The 27,051-nt window shown below is 43.9% G+C and overlaps 1 protein-coding gene and 1 long non-coding RNA gene across 8 annotated transcripts in view; one reads left to right on the top strand and one right to left on the bottom strand.

The window, feature by feature from the left end:
* furinb (furin (paired basic amino acid cleaving enzyme) b) overlaps positions 1–27,051 on the top strand; it is a 171,560-nt gene that overhangs the window by 95,723 nt on the left and 48,786 nt on the right. For all 7 annotated transcript variants that reach the window (XM_086208321.1, XM_086208319.1, XM_086208320.1 and 4 more), the window contains 4 exons: positions 7,592–7,690; positions 17,516–17,611; positions 21,027–21,155; positions 24,694–24,770. In XM_086208321.1, the coding sequence (XP_086064447.1) occupies positions 7,592–7,690; positions 17,516–17,611; positions 21,027–21,155; positions 24,694–24,770 (401 nt within the window). The remainder of the gene's footprint in view (positions 1–7,591; positions 7,691–17,515; positions 17,612–21,026; positions 21,156–24,693; positions 24,771–27,051) is intronic.
* Positions 2,741–4,030, bottom strand: LOC147258434 (uncharacterized). The gene is made up of 3 exons (XR_015116954.1): positions 3,877–4,030; positions 3,390–3,562; positions 2,741–3,293 (listed from the first exon to the last, which is right to left on the bottom strand). It is a non-coding gene; the product is annotated as an uncharacterized LOC147258434 (long non-coding RNA).

Below are 27,051 nucleotides of genomic sequence, written 5' to 3'. Positions count from 1 at the left end.
CCCCCAGCATGTGCAGTTTAATTAACACCCCCTCCCTCCACATCATATCATATGCCTTCTCAATATCAAAAAACACCCCCACAACTGATTCCTTATTTACCTGTGCCTTCCTAACCTCATTCTCCAACCTCACCACTGCATCCATAGTACTCCTACCCTTCCTAAAGCCACTCTGATACCAAGCTAATCCCCCTCCCCTCTCCAACACATACGTTAATCTATCACATACTAACCGCTCCATAACCTTACCCAGGTTGGAGGTAAGGGCTATGGGCCTATACCCTGAAGGTTGAGTGAGATCCTTCCCTGGCTTCCTAACCGGAATCACCACTGCCTCTTTCCACACCCTTGGTATCCTGCCCTCCTCCCAGACCCTATTGTACAGCCCCAGCAGTGCCTCCAGTGCCCCTTCACCCAAGAGCTTCAACATAACATCCCCCACCTGATCCGCCCTTGGAGCCATGTGCTTAGCCCTACCTATAGTCCTCACTAACTCTGCCATCTTGAACCTATCATCCATAATCCCACCCGTATCCTCCCTCCTGTCCAACACCCCCAAATGCTTTCCCAAAGTCGCCCCCTCCCCCTCCTCTCCTCTTCTGTTAAGTTATCCTCACTATGTATCTTCGCACATGCCCCCGCCATCATCTCCACCTTTTCCCTATCTGTCACTGCTATCTCCCCCCCTGCTGTCATCACTGGGTAGTCCCACTCCCTCCTATCCCCTCCCATTTTCCTAATCATTCCCCATACCTCTCCCACCGGGGTTGTCCTCCCTATGCTACTACTAAACTGTCTCCAACTACCCCTCTTAGCCTGCCTAACCACCCTCCTCACCGCTGCTTGTGCCCTCTTATAACTCACTAGACTATTCATGTTGTGACTCCTCTTCAACTGCCTAAATGCCCTATTCCTTGCCCTCACTGCCTGACTACACTCCTCTGTCCACCACGGTACCATCTTCCTGCCTCCCCTCCCTCTACTCCTCGGTATACTCTCAGTTGCGCCTACAATTATTAATGATGTCAGCCTATCATTTACCTAATCTACACTCCGCTCCATATCTAGCTCAGCCACCTTCTCCTCCACCACTTCCTGAAACACCCCCCAATCAGCTTTTCCAAACACCCACCTCTCCACCCTCTCACCTGACAGTACTTGCACCTTCTCACCCACTGCACACAACACGGGATAATGATCACTCCCTACAGTCGACCCATTCAGCACCTCCCATCTGCTTACCCCTGCCAAGCCGCTTGACACCAGTGTTAGATCTAAAGCTGACTCATTCCCTGTCCCTGTCATTCCCTGACATCTATCCTTGTCCCCCAACCATCATTCATACATACTAGTGCCCTAACCTCCATTAATTCCTCTATCGTCCTCCCCTGCTTTTTGCAGATGACTTGAGTAGTAATAAGACTGCGCTTTTGCGCGTGTATGTGGAAACTCTTGCGCGTGCACGTGAATATGTGAATATTTGTCCTTGTGCGTGTGCACCCCCATGCTAAAAAGGGGCGTGTCCATTCCTTCCAGAGATCTCAAACAATGGGAGTCTGTGGCAGGATGTAAACATGCCTGGACATGTTCTGCTAGTCATATGGGATTCTGGGCGAGTACTTGAATACGCCCGGAGTTTGTTGGCTGTATCATATGCTTTTCCAACCCAAGGTGTAGACCAGTGGACTCCCACCCATGTTTTTTCCGGTGAAATAATGGACACGACTTTGGTTAACGGCAAGGAAGTACACCTAAAAAACACTGGTCTCTCTTCAGTATTTTTTTAACAACTCCGGTCAGCTCGGCGGTGTTCATGGTTCTCAGTAGTAGTCCAGCAGCACCTGTCTACTGTTTGATATCTCAATGACTGAGTCAAACACTGAATAACAAATGAGGTTAACAGTTCTGGCTAGGGGATTTCTGAATCGCGCCTCCAATCTCACATTTCCAGACTTGATCAGACAAACGTTTCCGCCATGACCCTCGTCAGGTTCCAGGTTGAAACAAAACAGGGTGTAGCCAGACCCAAATTCTTTTCTGTTTATGGCTCGTGATCTGTCCTTCAGGTGTCGACCCGTGCCTTGAAAGAGTTGAAAGTACTCTCTTACATATATACTTACATTTAACTCTGTTCCCGCATCTGTCTGGAGTTTTACAGGGATGCGTCCACTGCTCGAAATGTCCGCAAACGCCTTTGTCACACTTGCCCCGCTTTTAGATCTTAGACAGCGTACCCACGCATATTTACTGAACACGTCTACACACGTCAGCAAATATCTCACATTGTTATTGTCTTCAGAATACTCGGCCATATCAACCAGATCAACCTGAAATTGCTTGTCAATACCACTGACCAGTACTCTGTTACAGCGAAAGTGTTTAAAAGCCCTGGCGTGCAGTGTGTAGGCATCCTGGCCCTCTAAAAAAGTTTTAACAGTTTCCAAGTCAGGTGTAGCAACCCCTGTCTCGCTAGCTGCCTTACACAGACTGTTTATACTCCCAAGACCTCCTGGGTGCGAGGGGTCGTAATAAATATTATGCAGTATGGTGTTCATGGTCAAGACAAACCGCAAATGATCTTGTGTTGGTTAAACATCATAGATTTATTTTAAAATCCCGACACACACGTAGATACAATCTATAAAGACTAAAATTTTTCAAAAGAGTGAGAGCTGGTTACAGCTGCAGATCAGAACAATTTTCAAGCAGCTGGTGGTTTGGGCTCCCATGTGTTTGAGATTTTCACCCACTCGTTGTATATCAACCAGAAGTTTTCATGCTTGCTCACAGCGTCGCTCTGCTTGTCGAGTATGGCCACAAAGTTGTCAACCTTCAACAGTTAAGCCATTATAGATTCCACTATCCGGCGATTTTCACAGGGTCGCAGAGCATGCGTTTCAGAAACAGGTAACTCCTGATTGTCACCAAGAAGTTGTCGTTCCACAACATGTTCATGAGTGCGTCGTATTTTGCTTGAAGAAAATACTCAGGGACTTCTTCCAGACAGCTGTGTTGACGCTGGCTCGGGTGGTTGACAAAACAACCATAACACTCATCTTTCCACACCTTATTCACAGTTCTAGTGAGCAGGTGGTAGATGGCAAATTTCACATGCTGCACGACCACATATACACCACTGTGAGTGGAAGCGTCTGCCGGGGGTGGGTTCAAACGCCTGGATGAAGAGTCCTGGTGGGGGTTGTTGTTGTTGTTGGATGGCGTGAGCAGCAGAGGCATGAGTTGTGGTGAATACAGTTCGGGGACGAGGTAGGTTTTGAGTGGTGTCTGGGTGTCTGTAAATAAAAGAAATGAGAGAAGGGAATTAACACATGAATCAAACACATACACAATGTCTACAAAAACCCCTGCCTTGAACAACTACCACATACCTACACAATGTAGGATCTCATCAATGCTTCCTTGGCGGGGTGCAGACAGCAGTCTGATTTGATACATCATCAAAAATAAGGCGCTTCCTAACTCCTGCTGTGGCTACCGTGTCTTTCTCGATGACTTCTTGTAAGGCATTAAACACCTCAGACAAAGCTGGTCTGTCGCACCACTGTACAAAGAAAAAGTCTTCAAATTCTTTTGGGCCTTTTTTTGTTCTATCGAGACATGTTGTCAGGTACAACACAGCACCATCGTGACAAGCTCTACTGTATATGATTTGGGTCCTGATGAGCTGTGCCATCGGGACATGTATAGCTCGTGTAGCCCGTTACAGGGCTACTGTGAAACTTTGTGCGCAATATATCATAAAAATGAGACCAATCACAAATAGACATGCCGTGTGCGACTCCGTATGAGTCCAAGCATGCATCGCCCACGCTCAGATAAACTTTACAGTCTTCATATTTAACTTTATACACATACCGAAAAACTCCTTCGACAGCCTCCTCATACTTTAGTGCAGCGCTCTCATCTACCCACTTCTTTTTTTTGCATTTTGGCATTTTGACATACCATCGGGATGTGTAGCCATTTCTGGTGAGTCTGCTTTAGGCGTTGAAAAAATCCGATGGGATGATCCGGGATCCGAAGTCGGTGGAGTGGTGCGGCGCTGTCTGTTTCTTTTAGGGACTGCGTGTGAGGATGGGCGGGGCTGTGTTCTCATTGGATGCCAGCCGCTGTGGGCGGTGTTTTTAAATCTGGTGAAATACGCCGCATGTCGGGACATGTTGGGGCTTGAGTTCTGCAGTCTCATGGACTAGACTTAAACACACGCACACACCAAGCGGGGCATATGGTCATAATATAATAATAATATCACACTTTGTTGCGAGGCGAGGTAGAGGAAACGCTTTCAGCGGCATGTCATGACTTGTCCGGGCTTGAGGTTACTTTTAAACACAGTATTTTACAAAATCAAATATTTTAGTCAGGATGGGTTACTACAGAACCCCTTAAAACAGATACTCATGTTTAATTACATTTTCAGATTTTATCACACTGGTCCCTTTAACAAGCATGTCATCACAGAAAACAAGACACATCGTGTTTAAAAAGGTTGATATTTATTTAACTCTTCAGAGTATACAGGGAAAAACAACAACAACAAAACACACATCGAAAATAACCTCACTTTGGCTGCCATGTGTTTGAAATCAAGTGGTGGTCCACACAGTTTGCCCAGTATCCGGGTCCCGGCAGTATGCTGCGATAATAGCTGCCGATGGCTTTTATGGCAGCATCTAAAAAACTTACCTAGACTCAAACACACACACACACACACGCACACACACACACGCACACACACAACATGTGGGGCATATGGTCAGACACCCCAATAATCCTAATTACGTCTACATCAAACACGTTCAATAATATCATACATTGTGTGGAAGAGGAAACGGACACGTTTGTGCGCACTTAAATATCAGAAAAAACACAAACGCATTAAAACTAATAGGCATTGGGGAAAAACTTACCGTTACCGTTATTTGGTCCCTTGCGTTCACCCTGTTTTTCACCTCCCTCTGTTGGCTCCCTCAAAGGTCGCCAGGTTCTTCAGTCTTCAGTTTGGTTATGCTGGTTTAATCTTATACTTAGTTCCACACTTTTCAACACTCGCACCCACACTCATTCTCACACATGCACACCTACACTACTGATCTTACTGATGACTCACTTACATACTGTTTATACTTTGTGTATAGTTTGCATGATTTTTGATTTGATGTTATTTGGTTTAATTTGGTCCAATTTGGTTAATAAAATTATCCTTTGTTAAACCTTATCCGTGGTGTCTTTCCCCTTTTGTTGCATGACCTTTCAGCCAGGTCATAACAGTCAGCCAAACTTACCATTATATCCAAAATTAAGTTAAAAAGTCAGCTATTAATTGCCTGTAATGGTTCAAGGCAAAGGTGGCACGGTGGTGCAGTGGTTGGCACTGTTGTGTCACAGCAAGAATGTTCTGGTTTTGAGTCCCAGCTCGGGCATGGGATCTTTCATTGTGGAGTTTGCATGTTGTCCCCGTGACTGCGTGGGTTCTTTCTGGGTACTCTGGCTTCCTCCCAAAGACAAAGACAAAGTCCAAAGACATGCAAATGGGGACTAATTGGATAATTGACCATAGGTGTGACTGTGAGTGTGAATGGTTGTCTGTCTATCTGTGCTGGTCCTACGATGGACTGCCAACCTGTCCAGAGTGAACCCCGCCTCTTGCCCAAAAGCCGCTGGGATAGGCTCCAGCCCCCCGGCAATCCTTAATCAGGATAAGCGGAAGAAAATGGATGGATGGATTCTAGAGCTGTGCAAACAAACATTGATCTTAAAATATTACTTTAAATACTGACCATTATTAGATACAAAACAATGCCAAATAATTATGCTTAACATTTGGAATGAAAATTTGATTCACAAATCTAAATTGCAGTGAAAATGCAAACCCAGAACCTTCTATGAGGTAACAGTGCTAACCATTGCACCACTGTGCCGCCCCTGGTGGCATATTAACATGAAAAATTCGTATCATTGGGAGGTTTTGTACTGATATGAATAATATCTGATGATATCCTTTGAAATATGAGTATTATGTCTGATTACTGGTGGTCAAATGCCCTTTCTCACAGCTTCCAAAGTTTCCTTTGGGCTTCTATTTTGATTCATTGCTTTATTCTAAGTTTTAAGGCATAAAATGTAGAGAAGCCTCAAGATGACACCAGTGTTGCCCGACCAGTATTGCCTTTCAAGCTGTCGGCCTGACAACTGAGCCCTGAAATTGATTTTATTTTGACAATTGACCGTATGCTGTCTGTCTTTTTTGTGTGTTGTTGCCTGCCTGCTTGATGATTATAAATACTTGATGCTAAAATGTTTGCTGAGTTCCGCACCTGGGCATCACATCACTTTCCCCTAACTGCGCAGAGTCATCTGGAAGCTGGCCACCCGCTCCAGTCTTTATTGCCAGTTTTTAACAAATGAAGCCCATTTGGGCAGCACAAGGCTGGCAATGTTCTATCACTGCTGGCAGATGAGACTCGAGCCTCCGGTCTGGTTGGCTTGCAGACAGCCAACCCAAGGACTCAGCCTGCAGCCCCAGGGGGACCTTCCATCCTTCTGCATCTGCTCTTCTGTCTCCTCACAAACATCCGTCCTGTCTGGTTGGCCTGTCAAACCCAGCCTCCCTCCCTCATATGTCCTTCCCCCCCTGTTTTTCCACTCCACTGAGCTAGTGAAGGTGAGCCAGTCCCCAGTGGCGTGACTGTACAGATTGCAATTCCTCTACTTCAAATGGAGACTTCTCTCTTGTGAATAACTACATAGAGTAGAAAGTCTTTGTCTTCCAACTTTTATTTTTGTTTATTTTCATAGACCCATGGATGGCTTTATGATTTAGTCTCTAGCTTGCTGTCAGGTCAGCTGTCCTTGAACACGATTGATGAAGGCACACACTTTTCCACATGTCACTTAAGAGCAAGGCTGACAAAATCAAAGCCCTCCCCGAGGTCTGGAACCAGTTTGTTGACAGCTGTCACCCAGCCACTTGTCCTTAAAAACTTGTATATGAGCAGGACTTGTTGAGGGAAATTGGCAACAGGATGAGAATATCTCATCACCACTTTAAAGCGACTTCAACTCAAATTAATTTGTTCAGTGATTTTGGATGAATAGCATCACTCTGCATTTCTAAATGGATATCTTTCTATTTGTGTTTTCTCTCCATTTCCAGTCTAACTTCTTTACTACAAACTTGTTCTGCTTTATCAAACCCACACATTCAATCATTCTTATGGCTTAAGTATGTTTATTGTATGTTTTTTCTCATGAAGATTTAGGTATTTTTATTACTCAAAAACTACTACTCTCCTTTGGCCTTTCATGGTTGCAAATAAAATTTTGCTTTTTGCTAAAGTGAACAGTTCCTCACATTTTTAAGTTCAAAACAATAGCTTTTAAAATGAGCAGGAAATTGCAGACTCTGATGTCAGAATGAAAGGGTCTGTTTCTCAGCTTTTTTCGCTGTGACTGGTATCTGCATATCTGTTTGCGTGCATATGAATGCCTTCATGAGCACCAATTGTTATCAGGCCATCCTACTATTGGTGCAGGTGAACTCATTGTGTCTCCCTTTGTATTTGTGCAGGTTTTAGGAGATTATTACCACTTCAGACATCATGCTGTGGAGAGAAGGGCTTCTATCAGCCACAGGGGGATGCATATCCGACTTGAAAAAGAACCACAGGTAACACTGTTGTCAACTGTCACATAGCTAAGCACAGGACCTGTTAGCAATAAAATACTCCAAGTCAGTGTCAATAATAACTTTTCAAACGCTTTATTCTTTGTAAGTTTTCCACCCGTCTCCTTGATCTCTTCAAAAGGTCCTTCTAGCTATGCTAAATGAATTACCCAAATACACCAAAGCTGGGAGGGATTCATTTAGCATTACTTCTGACATCTTTCTGTCAAGCCATCTTGAAACATTATTTGTATTTAAATGTTAAAAAGAGGGTGGCACGGTGGTGCAGTGGTTAGCACTGTCACCTCATAACAAGGAGATTCCAGGTTCAAGCCCTGGCTCGGGCGTGGGATCTTTCTGTGTGGAGTTTGCATGTTCTCCCTGTGTCTGCGTGGGTTCTCTCCTGGTACTCCAGCTTCCTCCCAAAGACATAATTGCTAATTGGATTCTCTAAATTGACTATATATATATATATATATATATATATATATATATATATATGACCCTTAAAAGGAATAAGCAGTAGACAATGGATGTATGTATATATATATATATATATATATATATATATATATATATATATATATATATATATATATACATACATCCATTGTCTACTGCTTATTCCTTTTAATGGTCACGGGGGGGGGGGGGGGCTGGAGCCTATCCCAGCATCTACGGGCGAGAGGCGGGGTACACCCTGGACAGGTTGCCAGTCCATCGCAGGGCCAACATACATAGACAAACAACCATTCACACTCACATTCATACCTACGGTCAATTTAGAGAATCCAAACAGCCTAGTCCCCAATTACATGTCTTTGGATGGTGGGAGGAAGCCGGAGTATCGGAGAAGTAATCTTCTGTAGAATATAATGGATATACTTTTATGGGAATTCCCACCAGTAGAAGACATTTTTACTTCTCAAAAAAAAAATTATTGTTCAGTAAAGGTGATGTAAAACATGTCTTGTTTATTTTTTATTCACTTTTCCACTTAACCACTTGTCACTCCACATTGAATCCATCAGTCTAATACTTCCGACTGGAGCGGTTTGATACTGCATTTGGAGTCTGTAAGTCCATTAATGCACTTGGAATTTCCTTCACTTCTGATGCAAACTTCCCATGTGTTTGGCAAGCACCTCCTTCCATGTATATTCACTCTGGTGCTTGCTCTGAGTAAGATGAACAAATGAACTTTAGCCATGGATTGGCGATGACTGCGGACACCATGTTAACAAAAGAAGCTAATGTTAGCATGCTACATATAAGCCAGCAGGTTTAAAGTCGATATCGGTCAATACCGATAACATGGCAATAATATTGTGCATCCCAATTAATAGTCTTTGCTGCTTTTTCTTGACCTTTTGTTTAGGGGGGAAATTAAGATCACCTAGACCTGAAGAGGGCAAAAGTCACAAAAACACTCAGATCTAAGGAACAAAAGTATTATTCCACAAACCTCAATGTGATTATCATTGTGTAGAAAATAGATGTCGCTGAAAACAGGAAGATGGGTGATTCACTGTATCCAGGAGGACATGACATGTCAAAAACACAGCTGTTTTTAGTGTAATGTTTAAATGATTTGAGTCGCACATACAAAAGGCTTCACATCTCTCTGTTAGAGGACTACTGACAAAAGGCACAGTAAAGGAAAATTGGATTTTTGGTAAACTGAAGGAACTGACCCTTTAAATGTGCTAAATTTGATTTTGGTTTCCCAGTTAAACAGATCACACAATCAAGCCCATAGAAAGAATTACTTTTATCTCAGTTAACAGCAGCAGTAAACACCCTGCTTATCAGTGCCTCTGCCTCCAGACTGGCAAAAAGCTCCCATGTTTAGAACACTGGAAGCAGCTGATGTAATTGAAAAGTATAAAAAGCACCTGCTTCGAATTTAGCAGTTCTGAAACATGAAAAATCTTGTTGCAAGGCAAGTAGAGCCTGAGTCCAATTGGCTTAAGAGAGGAAGTATATGGCCTGGTGCAGAGTCCCCATAATATCATTATTTAGTTCCACACTTTTCAACTTTTCATTATTAAGTGCAATTATTAAGTGTATATTGCATATTCTCACTGCTCTTTATCAGTAAACAATTAATAGACATTTTGTATTGCCTTGACCTGGTGCATCCAAAGTTATCGACTGGTAGCACTTGTTTGAAACATTGAAATCTTTAATCGATCAGACAACCAAGACTATTTAAATGGTGCAATGGACAACATTTATACCTTCAGTTTGTAGGTGTCACACTCATAGCACTAATCTAGTCCACTTGTGGCCAGGTTAACACATCTATCCACATACTGTCAGTGTCTGAATAGTTTTAATCAGGCATACAGTTCATGTGGTCAATCTTTCTGCAACATATTTCTATTTCTTGATATTATCACACATTAACAATAACAACATGAATCTGTCAGAGAGTTAGTAACTTGTGCATTTTCTATTGTTAATTAGCAAATGGTACAGTACGTTACCTGTACAGCAGAAAAGTGATGACCTCAGAATGGCATGAGTGACTTTCAGCCTAGACCTACACAGAAAAGGTGAACCAATATTGACCCTCGTCTTGCTCCTTTGTTGGACCAGCAGTATTTGGGATGGATAACCAAATGAGTCCCCACATTTCTCAGCCATTTTTCTGGTTACTCTGAGCACTTGTGCATTAGTCACACAAGTATTGTTTTTAATTATTATGTAGACTAAAATTATATAGACTAATTCACTGATTAATCATAAAAATATAACTAGATTGCTTCATGATGTCTCTAAATTGACCGTAGGTATGAATGTGAGTGTGAATGGTTGTTTGTCTCTGTGTGTTGGACCTGCAATGGACTGGCGACCTGTCCAGGGTGTACCCCGCCTCTCGCCCGTAGATGCTGGGATAGGCTCCAGCACCCCCCCCCCCCCCGCGACCCTTACTAGTAAGGAATAAGTGGAAGACGATGATGGACGATGGATGAATGATGCAAATCATTAGTTGCAGCCCTAATGTTAACAGCATGTTTCTTTTCCCCTAAGGGACACAGCATGTCGTCTGATGTAGTAAATTAAGCATTTTCATATCAAGAAAAATACATATCACCTCTGTTATTGTTATATTTGTAAGGGCAAGGCAAGGCAAGGCAATTTTATTTGTATAGCCCGTTTTCAAAAATAGTTTGTCTCAAAGGGCTTTACATGGCATCATAACAACATCCTCTGCCCTTGGACCCTCACATCGACTGAGGAAAAACTCCATAGAAAACCCTTTTAACAGGGAAAAATCTGAAAAACCTCAGGGTGAGCAACAGAGGAGGATCCCTCACCCAGGACGGACAGACGTGCAGTAGATGTTGTTACAGACAAGAAAACAGTTTACAATACAAAATGTGGGAAACATGGAAATGTTAATAACAGTTGAAGAAGGAAGCTTCTGGTAGGCAAGGGAGGCAGGGAGAGCAAGCCAGCTTGATTGGGGACAGGATGGCAGACTGGTTCATGGGAGGGGAGCGCAGGCCGGTGTAACAGCAGGGGATAAAAAAAGGGGGTGTGGGGGCGATGCAGGCGGCGGTTGGAGCAGAGAGATGGAGCTCTGGTGGATCTGTGGAAACACAGAGAGACTGCGAGACACCAAGGCCAAGCTACAAAGTGGAGGAGAGGAGAGGAGAGGAGAGGAGAGGAGAGGAGAGGAGAGGAGAGGAGAGGAGAGGGCTCCATGTAACCTGATGTGTCCCCCAGCAGTCTAAGCCTACAGCAGCATAGCTATCAATGGTTCAGAGCTACCTGAACCAGTCCTAACTGAAAGCTCTGTCATAAAGGAAAGTCTTAAGCCTGGACTTAAAAGTAGTCAGAGTGTCTGCCTCTCTGACCCATGGAGAGAGCTGGTTCCACAGTAAAGGAGCCCGGTAACTGAAGGCTCTACCTCCCAGTCTGTTTTTAGAGATACTGGGAATCATTAAAAGACCTGCATTCTGGGAGCTGAGTGCTCTGGTAGGATAGTAGGGACTAATGAGATCTTTCAAATAGGATGGAGCTTTATCATTGTCTTATTAGTCAGCAGAAGGATTTTGAAGTCGATTGTAGATCCTACAGGAAGCCAGTGGAGAGAAGCTGAAATGGGAGAGATGTGTTCTCTCTTCTTAACTCCTGTCAAAACCCTCGCTGCAGCGTTCTGGACCAGCTGGAGACTCTTTAGAGAGTATTTAGGACATCCTGACAGGAGAGAGTTGCAGTAGTCCAGCCTAGAAGTGATAAATGCATGCACCAGTTTCTCAGCATCACTCTGGGAAAGGATATTCCTCATCTTAGTGATACTGCGCAGATGGAAGAAGGCGGTCCTAGTCACATGCTTTATGTGGGAGCTGAAGGAAAGGTCCTGGTCAAAAATGACTTCAAGGTTCCTTGCAGTTGTACTCGGGGTCAGGGTGATACCATCGAGAGTAGTGATCCGATTCGAGAGTGTGTCCCTGAGGTGTTAAGGTCCAAACACAATGACCTCAGTTTTATCTGAATTTAGCATTAAGAAGTTAGAAGACATCCAGGATTTAATGTCTTTTAGGCAGTCTTGCAGATTAGTAAACTGGCTTTTGTCATTTGGCTCCATCAACAAGTAGAGTTGCGTGTCATCTGCATAACAGTGAAAGTTGAGTGCTTCCGGATTATGTCACCTAATGGGAGCATGTAAAGAATGAAGAGAATTGGTCCTAAAACTGAACCCTGTGGTACACCATGTGTAACTCTGCTATACTCTAAATGGTCATTATTAATATTAACAAACTGAAACTTGTCAGATAAGTTTGACTTAAACCATTTTAGGGCCCTTAATCCCAATATCATGGTCTTGTCTCTGAAGCAGGATGCTGTGGTCGATGGTCTCAAATGCAGCACTGAGGTCCAAAAGTACAAGTACAGAGACGAGACCTCTGTCTGAAGCTATAAGAAGATCATTAGAGAGTCTGACCAGTGCTGTTTCAGTGCTATGGTGTTCCCTGAATCCACACTGGAAGGCTTCAAAGAGATCGTTGCTGTGCAGATGTTCATGTAGCTGCTCCAGGTCAACCTTCTCAAGGATCTTGGAGATGTAGGGGAGGTTGGATATAGGCCTATAGTTGGCTAACACATCTGGGTCAAGAGAAGGTTTTTTTAAGTAAAGGGTTAATGACAGCCAATTTAAAGGCCTGTGGCACATAACCTGTGACTAAGGAAAGATCAATTTGGTTCAATATAGAAGTGTTGACAAGAGGGAAGGCATCCTTAAGTAGTCTTGTCGGGATGGGATCCAGCAGACAAGTGTCTGACTTGGAGGAAGTAACTGCAGAAGTTAAGTCTGACAGGTCAATGGGGGAGAAGCTGTCCAAGTATGCACCAAGTCTGGGAGGTGCTTCTATGGGAACTGTCGTCTGTCCTCCATTACTGGCAATCTTTGTTCTGATATTCACAATCTTTTCAGTAAAGAAATATAGGAAGTCGTTACTGCTGAGAGTTGGGGGGATGCATGGCTCAACAGCACTATGGTTCTTGGTGAGACTGCTCACAGTGTTGAAGAGGAACCTGGGGTTGTTCTTATTCTTGTCTATTAAGGATGAGTAGTAAGCGCTTCTAGCATTACGGAGTTCTTTTTTATATATTAATAAACTCTCCTTCCAGGTTTGGCGGACTTCCTCATGCTGGCTGGAATGTGTCTCCCTTTGCAGTTGTCTGGTCTTCTGTTTCAAGGCACGCAGCTTTGGGCTGTACCAGGGAACTATTCTTCTTTGGTTGATGACCTTCTTTTTCAGGGGAGCTGCGGCATCAAGTGTCCTAAGGAGTGCTGCTGCAGTGCTGTCCACAAGATAGTGTACCTGGGTGAGGGTGAAATCAGCATAACTGCCCATTATATTACTACAACATGTGGCAGCAAGCTCTGCTGGAATAAGCTCCTTAAATCCAGAAACAGCAGTGTTAGACATGTACTGAAGAGGGATTTTTTGTAGCTCTGGAAAGAGTGACAGTAGCACTGCAAAAGAACAAATGTCCATTTTGTGTTCTGGAATAGTGTTCAGATCATAGCTCTATCCTGATAAGGAAAAGACATTCACAAAGTTAAGGCAGTGGACAAATTCAGACTGTCTCACTGCAGAAATAGAACAGAATTGGAAGAGTGAATTTGATAATAATTACTGATGCTACCTTTAATGTGAGAGTGACCTTTTCGAGAGCTCCAGAAACATTACAAAAAATTCTTACATGCTTCAAGTGAGCAAACAGTCGTCTAAACTGGAAGACCTTGTGAGGCCAGAGTATAAAGTCAAATCCAGTACGAAGACATTTTGATCGAACAGGTTCATCTTACAGGGTCATTTCAGTCAGGAGGTCAGAGGTTTAAGTTAACACCACACTAGGACCTCAAGCCACTCAGGGCATCCGTTTCCTGGCAAAGGAACAACAGTTTGTCCTTAGGATAACTAGCCAACCACCCACATGCACCAAGCAACAGACCAAACCTGAGGCAAAGCATGACCACTGCCAAAAAAAAGCAGAAGTATGAGTGGGTTGGTGTTTATTCATGTGCATTAGTGGATTCACATTTGTGCAAGGTCATCTGATCTTTAAAGAAAACAAGAAGAAAAGGTTTTGTTTCACACGGTCCGAAACAGCTATATACAAGGCAATGAAAACAAAATAGTTGGATTTGGATTAAACAATAAGCGGCTTTGAGCTGGTTTCAGTTTTCCCTCTCTATAATCCAGCCCCTTTCTTCAGCATTACTTCCATTGTCTCACAGCTCTGTGATGCTTGCATGCATCTTGTCATAATCACCTTTGAATAATCAGACAGTGGCAAGATGACATTGGCAGCTGCAAAAGCTTTTACCACTACGCTCCAAGAGGTTTTTTTTGTCATCTTTTCTCAGCACCACATATGCTTTTCTTTGAGGGAAAGAACTGATTTGTTTTGTGGAGGCCCAGCACAACTACAGAAGAAAACAGCTATTGCATGCTGTATATTAGAGGGTCTTTTAGTTCCATTTATCTTGCCTTTCTTTTCTCACCCTGACTTGCTTTAGACTTTGCTTTTTGTTGCTTGATTCACTTTTCAAGTCCTATTTGAAGGTGCCAAGGCCTTGTGATACACTTTTTACATATCTAGCCTTTACCTCATATTTCGCCACTGAACATGGAAATTAGTGGTGTGAAATTTTGCATATCGCAATTAGAATGTCAACCTGTGAAATTATAGAAATGCAAATATATATTTTGAAAAGTGGTGCAGAAATGTTTCAGACATTGCATAATGGCAGCAACATTTTTATGTAAAATATGTTTCTTTTATTGCTTTTCACTGAATTTAGTAAATTAGAAATACCACATTGTGTTTGTGTCCTAACGGACTTTGTGCCGGTCACAGTGACTTTGACCTTTGACCATCAAAATGTTTTCATTACATCCTTGAGTCCTGGTGGATATTTGTGGAAAAATGTGGAGAAATTCCTGCAATGCATTCCTGAGATATGGTATTTACAAGAATGGGACAGATGTAGTTTGCAGTTTAAGGTCACAGTGGCCTTCGCCTTTGAATATTGAAATCTTTTCAGTCATCCTCAAAGCCCAGTGGACTTTTCAGCCAAATTAGGAAAGAAAATCCTCCAAGGTTTTCCTTGAAAGTTAACAAGTTAACAAGAATTTGACAAACACCCCAAAACATAATGGATCTGTCTGAGGCTTTCACCAGCCTGAAGGCATAAAATTGTTGTTTTGAAAACAGTCGTGCACAAATGTTTGTATTTTCTTCATGCTACATCATGTTTGTGTGTTTGAGTTGAAAAAATCGCCTGTGATACTACTTTATCAGCCAGTCAATATTATCAGTAACTTGTGTACATTTTTTTTTGATAATCAACAAATAGTCTCTGTACATTAGAAAACAAGACTGGCTCTGATTTTTCTTAGTCATTAGGTGAGGAGGCCCTGTGGGCATGGTGTAAGAGATGGAATTAAAGCTGCAAGCAGCGTTGTTAGGGCCTGAGCCCCCGCGCGGCCTGTGGCCGCGTCCTTGACACCAGCCTGAATCCAACTGTGTCTTGGTCAAATCCCTGGGCCTTGTAGTTTAGGAGTTCGAAGCCTGAGTCTGATTAGAGAGTGAGAGCAGAGCTGAGAGCTGGCCCTTTAAGAACCCCTCCCCCACTGCTCTGTCTTTGAGCTGTGCTAGAGTGGAGATAGAGGAGGATCAACAGAATTGTAGTGTGGAAAAGTGAAATAAGTCGGCATACGTTGGTCAAGAGTGACACATAATACCATATTTTTGGAGGGATTTTAGGGATCAAGTTGCCTCATGGGTTTGGGGGGGGGGGGGCTGGGACACTGTTTAGTGGGTGTTTTTAGTGTTTTTAGTGCTGCTAATGTGTTGATCTGCCGAGCAAACATAATAGGGTCTTCGCCTGAAGTACCTTCAGGCTCAAGCCCTAACAAGTAGTTTATTCCTTAAACAGATTAAAGACAGCCTATGTGGAGAACCCCTTCTTTCCTATGATTTTTCCCTCCTAGAGTTGTGCAACTTGTCTTTTCTTGTGGAGACCCCCTTCTTTCCTACGATTGTTCCCTCCTAGAGCTGTGCAACTTGTCTGTTCTTGTAACATAAGTCATACTTCTTTCTCTCTCTTAATCAGCCCTCCATTCTTCATTTGGATGAAATGGCTGCAAAATATTCAAATTCTACATCACTAAAAGGATGACATAGAAGTAAGCTCTGAGTTGAATTTTAAGGCATTAGCATGAATTGACTTTACAAATGAAGTTAAAGCGACTATGTGATCTATCCTATGTTAGATGCCTTATTGTCTGATTCATTCATCTGAAGATAATATTGCACCGTTCAGTCATGTGATGAGGTCAGCCATTTTCAGTTATAAATGATGTACTCAGAGATTATATCAATTGGTTGAAGGTGATGTGAGTAAGGTGAACAGCTTCATTCTCTCAGGTAAAGTTTCCACTAAGGTTGCTACCCTTGCTAGCCATACAAGGCACATTCTCATTTAGTCTGCACACTGTTAGAACATGTTAACACAAGGCAAGGTCAGAAGCTTTGTTGTCGGGACATAAAGCTGCCACAAACCTTCCAAGAAGACCTTTCAAGTTATTCTTTCACATTCCACCAGACATTTAAAGAAAATGTACACCAACTCTTCTCTTGAGTGTTATATATAATGTCGTATCAATTCATCAAATAATGTTTTTATCACTGGCAATATTGCACAGGAGAATTTATAAATCCATGTACTCTACACTCTATGGAATTAGTGTAACTCAAGATAGCTTTTAAAGATCAAGTTTAATACTTTTTTTGAAGGAATATTTTAGTCTATTTTTGTTGAACTACAAAAAGTACAGAGTGTAGCAAAGGTCCTTCTAACTGAACCCACCCAGTGCTGTGGTTCTTAAAAACATTTCTCAATCTTTGGCTCACATATCGTGTAGCTCAGTTTAAGCAACTAAATTGGTCCATGTATAGATAATATTTTTTGCAACAGCAAACGACACTGACTTGCGTGATATTATTATCTGCTCTCACTTAACTCAGCTCGTACATATCCCAGAAGCATTGAAAGTCCCACCTGTGCAGATATAGCAGTAGCTGCTTCCTTTCTGCATAGCACAACAAAATGAGATTGGCTTGTCAACCCAGCCTGACTTTCTGGTTATTAGTTTTTGAAGACAGCTGGGGCTGTATTGCTCCAAATCTTCAATCTAGGGGACACTACGGTGATTTATGAAATAAAAACATGTGTAATGTCAGAGTTGTGTTTAAGGATGATATAACAGAATTTGCTCTATGTGTGTTTGAACATTGCAGGTTCTATGGGCAGAACAGCAAGTGGTGAAAAGGAGAAAAAGAAGGGACATCTATGAAGACCCAACAGACCCTGACTTCCCAAAGCAGTGGTACCTGGTGCGTATTGGTCTCTAATCTTTGTATCTCAGCCTACAAAAATATTTAACTGCAGCAGCATTCTATAAGGTCTGACTCCGAAGGTAGTGCAACCTACCAAAAGCCAGTGGGATTTTTACATTTTTTTCAGTCTTTGCAAAAAATATGCTCTGCAGTACAAAAGTTTGTGAGGCTTGCACATTTTGATTAGTAAGACAATCCTTACAAGTAAACACTACTTTTGTCATTTTTAGGCATAAAGGCAATTCTCAGAAGTAAAAATCCAATGGAATTCTACAAATGAACTACATTGCATGTCTCAAACATTACCACAACAAGCTTTAAGCTTTAAGCTTTAAGCTTTAACATTCAATGTATAGGGCTGCACGGTGGTGCAGTGGTTAGCACTGTCGCCTTACAGCAAGAAAGTTCCGGGTTCAAGTCCTGGCTCAGGCACGGGATTTTTCTGTGTGGAGTTTGCATGTTCTCCCCGTGCCTGCATGGGTTCTCTCCGGGTACTCTGGCTTCTCACCAATTGGGGACTAGGCTGATTGATACTCTAAATTGACTGTAGGTATGAATGTGAGTGTGAATGGTTGTTTGTCTCTCTGTGTTGGCCCTACGATGGACTGGCGACCTGTCCAGGGTGTACTCTGCCTCTTGCCCGTTGACGCTGGGATAGCCTCCAGCCCCCCGTGACCCTTAATGTAGGAATAAGTGGAAGACAATGGATGGATGGCTTTAATGTATATAACAACCTTCTGTAGTATTATTTAGGTACTTGTTATCAACCACAGTTTGAAGATACATTTATGCTTCGCAATTCTCAAATGCTGACATACTTTGTGCCTGAAAAATTAAAATTAAAATTCTTAGGAACCACATTGATTTGGAGATGAGGGAATCCAACATGCAACAATTGCCACATATTTCCTGGTTTATAGGACTCATTCCTGTCATTCCACTCTATTAGTTTGTCAATTGCTTTGTTTTTCATAGTTGCCTTTGTGTATTCATTATAAATGAGTCCTGATTGTTTGATTTGCAGTATCGTGTTTGTTGAAGTTTGTTGTACATATCTTTAGATGAACCAACAAAGACACTGAACAAGCTCCAGGGTCCCTAGAAGGATTGTTTATCTGCTTATATTCCATTCATTATCACACTCCTGCTCTCTCCCCCCCCCCCCCCCCCAAACTGGTCAAAACAGATGGCCGTTCCCATTGAGCCTGGATCTACTTAACGTTCCTACCCGTTAAAAGGAAGGTTTCATCACTGTTGTTGCAGGATGTTCTTGCTCATGGAGAATTTTTGGGTGTAAAGTGAAGGAGTGAGGTGCAAAGCCCGCTTTACTTGTAAAGTGTCATGAGATAACCTTTGTTGGGATTTTGTGCTATACAAATAAAATTGATTTGACTTGATTTTGGATTTTGAAGCTACAGATAAGGATCTTTTTCACACTTGTCAATGGTAAAACCTCATCCTACAGTTTTCCTTCTGCATCTCCCATGCAAGTATTTTTTGTTAAACCACGATGGTCTCTTTATTCAGGCTTGTATAAGCGCCATACTTTCAGCCCTGCAGAAGCATTAAGGTTGCCTGATGGAATGATGTATTAGCTATTGTGGCAGGATGGTCTGCTGTCCATCCCTCCCCCCCTCCTTCTGGCTTGATTTGCATCAGCTGTGGGTCCGTGGTGCTGATTGCGGGGAGGAGCCGCAGGTATTATAGCTCCTCAGATGTTACCTGGTTGAGCTGCTCTCTCGTTTCCCTTCGGGCTGGTGTTCATGCGTGGCGTGGCGTTTTGTGTGGCCTGAACAGTGTGACGGTCAGCGTGGTTGCTGTGTCGGATCTCTCCACCTCTCTCAAAATTGGTGTTGGCCTGCTGGCTGCGGCTGTGTAGGACCTGACTTGTCCGCCGCTTTTCCGTGCCGTTTTCTTTAGGTATGTTTACTATAATCTGCAGCTGTAACTCAGCTCACCTGCTGACCACTGACTTGTATTTTTTTGTTTTCCTCAGCAGCGTTTCACTGCGGCCCGCTGCTCTCCTCCTCCTCCCTGTTGGAGGTTGTGCCGATGCTCCGTGTGGTAGGTGGCCTGTAACCAGGCTACCCGATTTCCCATTATGAATATTCAGCATGTTAATTGTTGTTTGTGTGCGCGCTTCGCAAGCACGTCTGGGCCTGGCCGTGCGCTGTGGTGCTCTTCATTGGGACTCTACTGCTGTCTTGTCTGGCCGTCTCGAAGCACAGTTATCCACATCCGATCGTGTCTCCAAAATCGCCACAGTCTTGGTTTAACCTTCATGTTAGTTTTTAATCCCCTTCAGTGACCTGCCGTATCTTGAGGACTCCCTTTCATGCTGTATGCTTGAACGCGTGACTCAGGTCTGCTCCAATCACAGTGGGCGGCTCTGGTTCATTTTCCTTAGTAGCGTTTCTGTTGGTTCATTGCATGTTTCCTTTTTTTTTTGAGTGTATTATAATTTGATATGCTTTCTTGTGTTAACGAGTTCATTTTTGATTGGTTTATTTGGTTGCTCACCTTATTAGTGACTGTGGTTACAGTATGCAGCTGATGGATTTTGTCTTTTACCAAACAACTGAGAGAAAATAAAGAATATTTTTATACTACAAAAATCCACGTCTGTCTGAGTGCATCCGGACCTGCGTCCCTCATTAAATTCCTGGGGCTAAAGTTCCCCCAGGTGGCGTTGTTGTGCAAGCGTAAAAGGGATCTAAAAGGAATCTTTCAGACAGAGTGCAGCAGCTTGGGGGTCAGTTTTAGCCCATTAATTTTCCTCCTCCAAGGGTACACTTATTGCCATCTCCACTGCTGTGTGAAGTGGGCGATGATTACACAAACGTAACGCTCACCAGTTCTCCCGCATTAAACAACACTTTCCTGTGAGGTGGTTATCCACAGTTCTCTCTGCAGTGATGTTAGTAGCTCCCTGATCTTAGTGGTTCCCCAGGTTCCCGGAAGAATATTTAGCCCTGAAACAGTATTTGTTTCAAAACCGCAATTCGCCATTCTGGCTGCCAGCAGTGTCAATGCTGACATTCTCAGAGGTGTTCAACGCAGGAGAACCAGGGAGCGTTATGTTTGAGTTTGCGTCATCGACACCTCCGTCCACCTCACACCAAGCCGGCACATTAACGGCTTGGATTCACATAGCATTTGAGGCGGTAGTAAGTGTACCCTTGGAGGAGGAAAATTGCCTTGCTAAAACTGACCCTCAATTTGCCACACTCTGTCTCAGTGGCCTCGGTGTTTGTTTTTTTTCATATGTATTGAATATCTGTAGTTTTGTTCCTCACATAACATTTGGCCCTGATTTAAATGATATAGGAGATGATCTCAGCTGTTCTATCTTGTTTAGAACTGTCAGTCACAGCAGGTTGTCAGCTGATTCACAGCCATATATCTTCTCTAGTCCAATCCAGCCTATCAGGACCTGAATACCAAAGCAGCCTGGGCTCAGGGCTACACAGGCAGAGGTATTGTGGTGACTATTCTGGACGATGGCATCGAAAAAGACCATCCTGACCTCATCAGCAACTATGTAAGTCCAAATAGACAAATTATTGACGGTAGTTACATTATTAAAATTACTTAACAACATAGAGTGTTGAAGGGATCGAGTGTTATTTGGAGTAGAAGTCAGCATTGTTCTGGTTCCTTTACCAAAAGCCAATAGGAGTACTTCAAAGAAAGACAGGAAGGCTGTCAGGAAAGTCTGGCCTGCGGCTGGAAAGACTGCACTGGAAGTGGCGGGGGCTAGATACCCTTTCCACGCATCCTTGTAGCTCCTACTACAGAAAATCCCCAAACTAACTACTCGCATTTTAAGGAAAAGACAGTCCAGGAGTCCTCCGAGAGACAGGATGGAACATGGACAAATCAGTAGGGATGGCATTGCTACTACTGGAATGGAAATGACTGAGGAACAAAGGATCTGAGAGAATTCAGCCATGGCTGGTCCAAGATAACTACCTACCAGGGCCTGTGTATCCACCAGGGGAGAATGAAATGTGGCAGTCGTAGCCAGATTCAAACTTGCACCGTGGGAGCAGGTCAGACAAGGATGAGTCCCAGCAAGGTTGAGCACCATAGTGCTACTGATGCCATCATTGCATCTGGCAATAGTGATCCAAGTTCACCCTTCCCAGCAGGATTTGCAACAGATGCAGGCTGTCCCAAAAGAGGCGCATTAGATCAGAACACCAATCAGGGAACCCTCCATTTGAAGTACGGAGAAACCAGTCCAGAAATCCAAGATCAAGTGGCCAAAAGCTGGCGACAAAGACAGATGGAGCAGCTTTGACGAGACCCTGCATCCAATCCTCTAGGGCACCCTAAAGGGCAGCACAACAGCTAAGCCAAATATCTTTAGCCATATCATCTACGAAGAAGACAGGGGAAGATTTGGAGAGATTCCTCAGAAAAATATCACTCCAAGGATTAGGAGACACAAGAGAGAGATCCTTCAGCTGGTAAGGGAGCGAAGACTCTTGTGAAAGGCACTGAGGAGAGTGGAGGATGAGGAGAAGGATGGCCTACAGAACATTTGGAGCGAAATCAGAGACACCCCAGCCCACTCGAGGGAAGCCAAGAGAAAGTGAGAGTGTGCTTCCTATTAGATCCTTTCAAGTATGCTCAAGGCTTGCTGTTGGAAAAGAAATCAGGAACACGGCAGACCTCCGAGCAGGAGCCAGAAGAACACATCAAAGACCAGCTCAGGGACAGTCCAAAGGAAAGCCCTCTCAGCCCACCAGGGCACGTACCTTGCCCACCAGAGCCCACCTTTCTGTTTGACACTTCTTCTCCCAAATGGTCTGAAATCAAGCAGGTGATGGTGAAAAGATCCCACTGCTAGTGGACCAACTGGTTCAAAGCCTTGGAAAGCTTTATTCACAATCAACTTGTCTGACAAACTCGTGGCTGCCTCGGTTGTCTCCCAGCTCCTGAAAAGCCTAAGCAAGATCAACCAGAGCCTTCTGCCAGGAAAATTCAAGGTCTGGTGTTACCAATTCACCCCGTACCAGCCCCTGATGTGGCCCCTCAAGCTCTGCGACATCAACCTTTCCACAGCCTAGAAGCTGGACTCCAACTACATCCAGAAGTGGCTGGGTCTTCCCTGATGCCTTTCTACCACAGTGTTGGGAAAACTTCACTGCAGCTCCCCCCTGAAATGGTAACTGGAAAATGGACTCATTTTTATACAGTGTCTTTCTACCATAGCGACACTCAAAACGCTTCACAATGTCATCTCATTCACCCATTCATACACATTCTCACACTCTGATGGTGGAGGCTGCCATGCAAGGTGCCAACCTGCTCATCAGGAACAATTATGGGTTCAGTACTTTGATCAAGAATACTTTGGCATGGTCACCAGGGGAAGTGAGGATCGAACCAGCAACCCTAGGTTGCTAAACCGCCACTCTACCTCTGCCCCATGCAACCCAAATCTATTAGCTTGGGCTAGAGAAAGGAGAAGGTGAGACTTCTTTTCAAGCTCAGAGAGTCACCCAACCCGTATGTCCAAAACGCCAAGGTCCAAGTCTGTACTGGACATAAGTGGGATGCTGCAAAGGCTGTCAATCAGGCTATCAACCACATAAAAAACCTTTGAAGTTGTCGGGCTGCAGCAAGGCAAGGCTGGCCTCGGATGGGGGCCACCCAAGATGTGGTCCAAAGCAACGAGGAAGGAATGGAAAGTCCTGGTGATCTCTGAAGTCATCAAGATGGAGGGTAGAGCTACAAAGTCAAAGCTGTCAGCCAGCAACAAGAAGGGAGATGAATGAACCGAGAGGCTGTCTTTGACCGAGCCATCATGTGGGCCGACATGTTGAGGATGCCCCAAGCAAGGCTAACCTTCATGATCAGGGCCATACACAACCCTCTTCCCAGTCCCCACAACCTGCACTACATCCGCACAGAGAACCTGCACAGAGGAGACATGCCAACTTTGCAGTTCCAGCAGCCCAAGCCTGCAGCATATGCTCTGGGTGCAAAGCTGCGCTGACACAAGGCTGGTACAGATGATGCATGACAGAGTGCTACACAAGTTAGGTGAAATCCTGGAGATACACAGGCTGGAAGCTAACAATGCCAGCCCACTAACATCACAGCGGCAGATCCAGTTCATCCAGCAAGGGATCGAAAGCCAGAACAGCAGCACAAAGCAGTGGTCCCTCCTTTGCCCTGGAGTTGAATGGGTGAGTGATGACCTTCACCAGAAGCTTAAGTTCCCTCAGGACATCACTCCTACCACTGTTTGGTCAGACATTGTCCTCTGGTCTATCCCCGCAAGGGCAGTCATCATGGCAGAGTTGACAGTCCTTTGTGAAGAGGGGATGGATGCTGCCTTTGAGAGAAAGACGGAGAAATACCTGGCAGCTGCATGTTCTCAAGCAGGGTGGAAGGCAGCCATTTTCCCAGTAGAAATCGGGTGCCAAGACCTCTCTGAAACCTCCACCCAGCAGCTCATGGTGCCCCTGGAGTTACTTGATCCAAGCTGAGGAAGGTGCTCAAGAACCTTGCAGAGGAGGCATAACAAGACAGCTTTAGGCTCTGGCTCCAGAGAAAAGAAAGGGCATGGGGGAAGCAAGGAGTTTAGAGCTCCCAAGATGGCTTGGTGTATGATCGGGCCTATGCTTGACTCAGGGAAATTGATACCCCTGCCATACTTCGTCACTTTGGGCTCATTCTCCATCCACAAGCACAATAGACATGGACAGAGAGCAGGAGAAGGATCCATAAGCCAGCTGCAGGGAGTGGCAGGGAGAGATCCCTGGCACTGCCCCACCACCCTGAGATGTTCCAGGATTAAAGGGGCAAAACATCAGTAAGGGGTGGCTCCTGGCTGATAACACTGCAGCGGGTGGGCCCAGTGTTGTCGTCGCACTGTCTGAGGTGTGAGTGGCAGCAATGCCAAGCAGGAACACTTACCTGTGCTTACATCATGAGAGAACCAGATATTCAACAATGCTGAAGTACCTCCAGGGTTTAGGACTAATTTTTTCGCCATTCTATGTGGGGTAATGCCAAAAACTGAATAACATTGTAACCTTCTGCCCTTCCCTATGTCTTTTTAGGACCCTGAGGCCAGCTATGATGTTAATGATGGAGATGCAGACCCCAAACCGAGATACACCCAGCGAAATGAGAACAGGTAATGTTTGCAGCAATGCAACAACCTGACAGTACCATGGTTTGATTCAAAAGGAGCACGTCATATTTTTTGGGATACTGGCTTATGTCCATCATCTCCAGAGCCAGACATGACCGTAGAGACCAGTATCTGATTCTGAAGTTGCAATGCTTCACAATTCTCGTTACAGTTGGAAGCTGAGACCATTTTGGAGGAAAATGTATTTGGTGGATTTGATGGATCTATGCTGCATAGACCATCCGTTACTATTCATTGCCACGCCAGCTATCAGTTGTGGAAAGTCTCAGTGGGTCATAGCTCATTAATGTATAAACAAAGGGTCATAATTTTTTTCTGGATCTGGAGACTATGGAATATAAGCTAAAAATTTGCTCATCTTTAACCCCTTAAAATTATTTTAAAATCTCTACAAGAGCAGACATGATTCATTCATTGGGACAATGAGCAAGTACATCCATAAAAATAAATATTGTACTTGTCTACTCCTCTCTATTGTTTTTGCCTCTGCACCATTTATGAATGTATATATTTGACAGAGGAAAAGGCTTGGGAAAAGAACCAACTCCACACAGTTTTTGCTAAGGTGCTTCTAGCTTAAGCTTCTACATTTAGAAAATGATAATATAAAGTTTGAAGGCACTCGTCCAATCCAGTGTTGTTTTTGGCAGGCATTTTAGATTTAGTTTTAGTCTTTTGGACTGAATGCTTCTTAGTTTTACTCACATTTTAGTCATTTCTATCCTTGATAGTTTTAGTCGAGGAAAACTCAAAGGTTTTAGTCAAATATCAAAGATACCTACAGTATAAATAAAAGATACATGTGTATGTACTTAATAGACCAATACAGGTATTAGAATGAAACACACGTGACTGGAGATTTAACGTGCACAAATAAACAACCACGCTGTCCCAGTGTCCCTACATATTGGCTTTAGCTGCTATTATAGGTTAAAGCATCCACGTGTGTTGCTTACGATTGGGAACAGCAACAGGTCTGAAGACTACCGTGTTTCCCAGTCCCACAAACATGGGTCAAAGCATTTCACTTGCCAGGCAAGGCAAGGCAATTTTATTTGTATAGCCCATTTTCACAAACAGTTTGTCTCAAAGGGCTTTACATGGCATCATAACAACATCCTCTGCCCTTAGACCCTCACATCGACTGAGGAAAAACTCCATAGAAAACCCTTTTAACAGGGAAAAATCTGAGAAACCTCAGGGTGAGCAACAGAGGAGGGATCCCTCACCCAGAACGGACAGACATGCAGTTGTTACAGAGAAAAAAAACAGTTTACAATACAAAATGTGGGAAACATGGAAATGTTAATAACAGTTGAAGAAGGAAGCTTCTGGAAGGGGAGGCAGGGAGAGCAAGCCAGCTTGAAGGGGGACTGGATGCAGGCGGCGGCTGGAGGAGAGAGATGAAGCTCCGGTGGATCTGTGGAAACACAGAGAGACTGCGAGACACCAAGTCCAAACTACAAAGTGCAACAAGTAATGGTAATGACAGTTCCAAAAATGGGCGAGGAGGAGAGAGGAGGAGGGGAGAGGAGAGGAAGAGAGGAGGAGAGTCCTAACTGAAAGCTCTGTCATGAAGGAAAGTCTTAAGCCTGGACTTAAATGTAGTTAGAATGTCTGCCTCTCTGACCCATGGAGAGAACTGGTTACATAGTAGAGGAGCCCGGTACCTGAAGGCTCTACCTCCCAGTCTGTTTTTAGAGATACTGGGAATCACTAAAAGACCTGCATTCTGGGAGCTGAGTGCTCTGGTAAGAAAGTAGGGACTACATGAGTTCTTTCAAATAGGATGGAGCTTTATTATTGAGAGCCTTATAAGTCAGCAGAAGGATTTTGAAGTTGATTCTAGATCCTACAGGAAGCCAGTGGAGAGAAGCTAAAGTGGGAGAGATGTGTTCTCTCTTCTTAACTCCTGTCAAAACCCTCGCTGCAGCGTTCTGGACCAGCTGGAGACTCTTTAGAGAGTATTTAGGACATCCTGACAGGAGAGAGTTGCAGTAGTCCAGCCTAGAAGTGATAAATGCATGCACCAGTTTCTCAGCATCACTCTGGGAAAGGATATTCCTAATCTTAGCGATACTACGCAGATGGAAGAAGGCGGTCCTAGTCCCATGCTTTATGTGGGAGCTGAAGGAAAGGTCCTGGTCAAAAATAACTCCAAGGTTCCTTGCAGTTGTACTCAGGGTTAGAGTGATGCCATCGAGAGTAGTGATCTGATTAGAGAGCGTGTCCCTTAGGTGTTTAGGTCCAAACACGATGACCT

Source organism: Aulostomus chinensis, chromosome 7 (assembly GCF_037954235.1).
Source record: "Aulostomus chinensis isolate RoL2024-O1b breed Wild chromosome 7, RoL_Achi_v1.0, whole genome shotgun sequence".
Lineage (NCBI taxonomy): Eukaryota > Metazoa > Chordata > Actinopteri > Syngnathiformes > Aulostomidae > Aulostomus > Aulostomus chinensis.
Note: the sequence above shows the minus strand (reverse complement) of the source record. Positions and strands in the feature narration are given on the sequence as shown.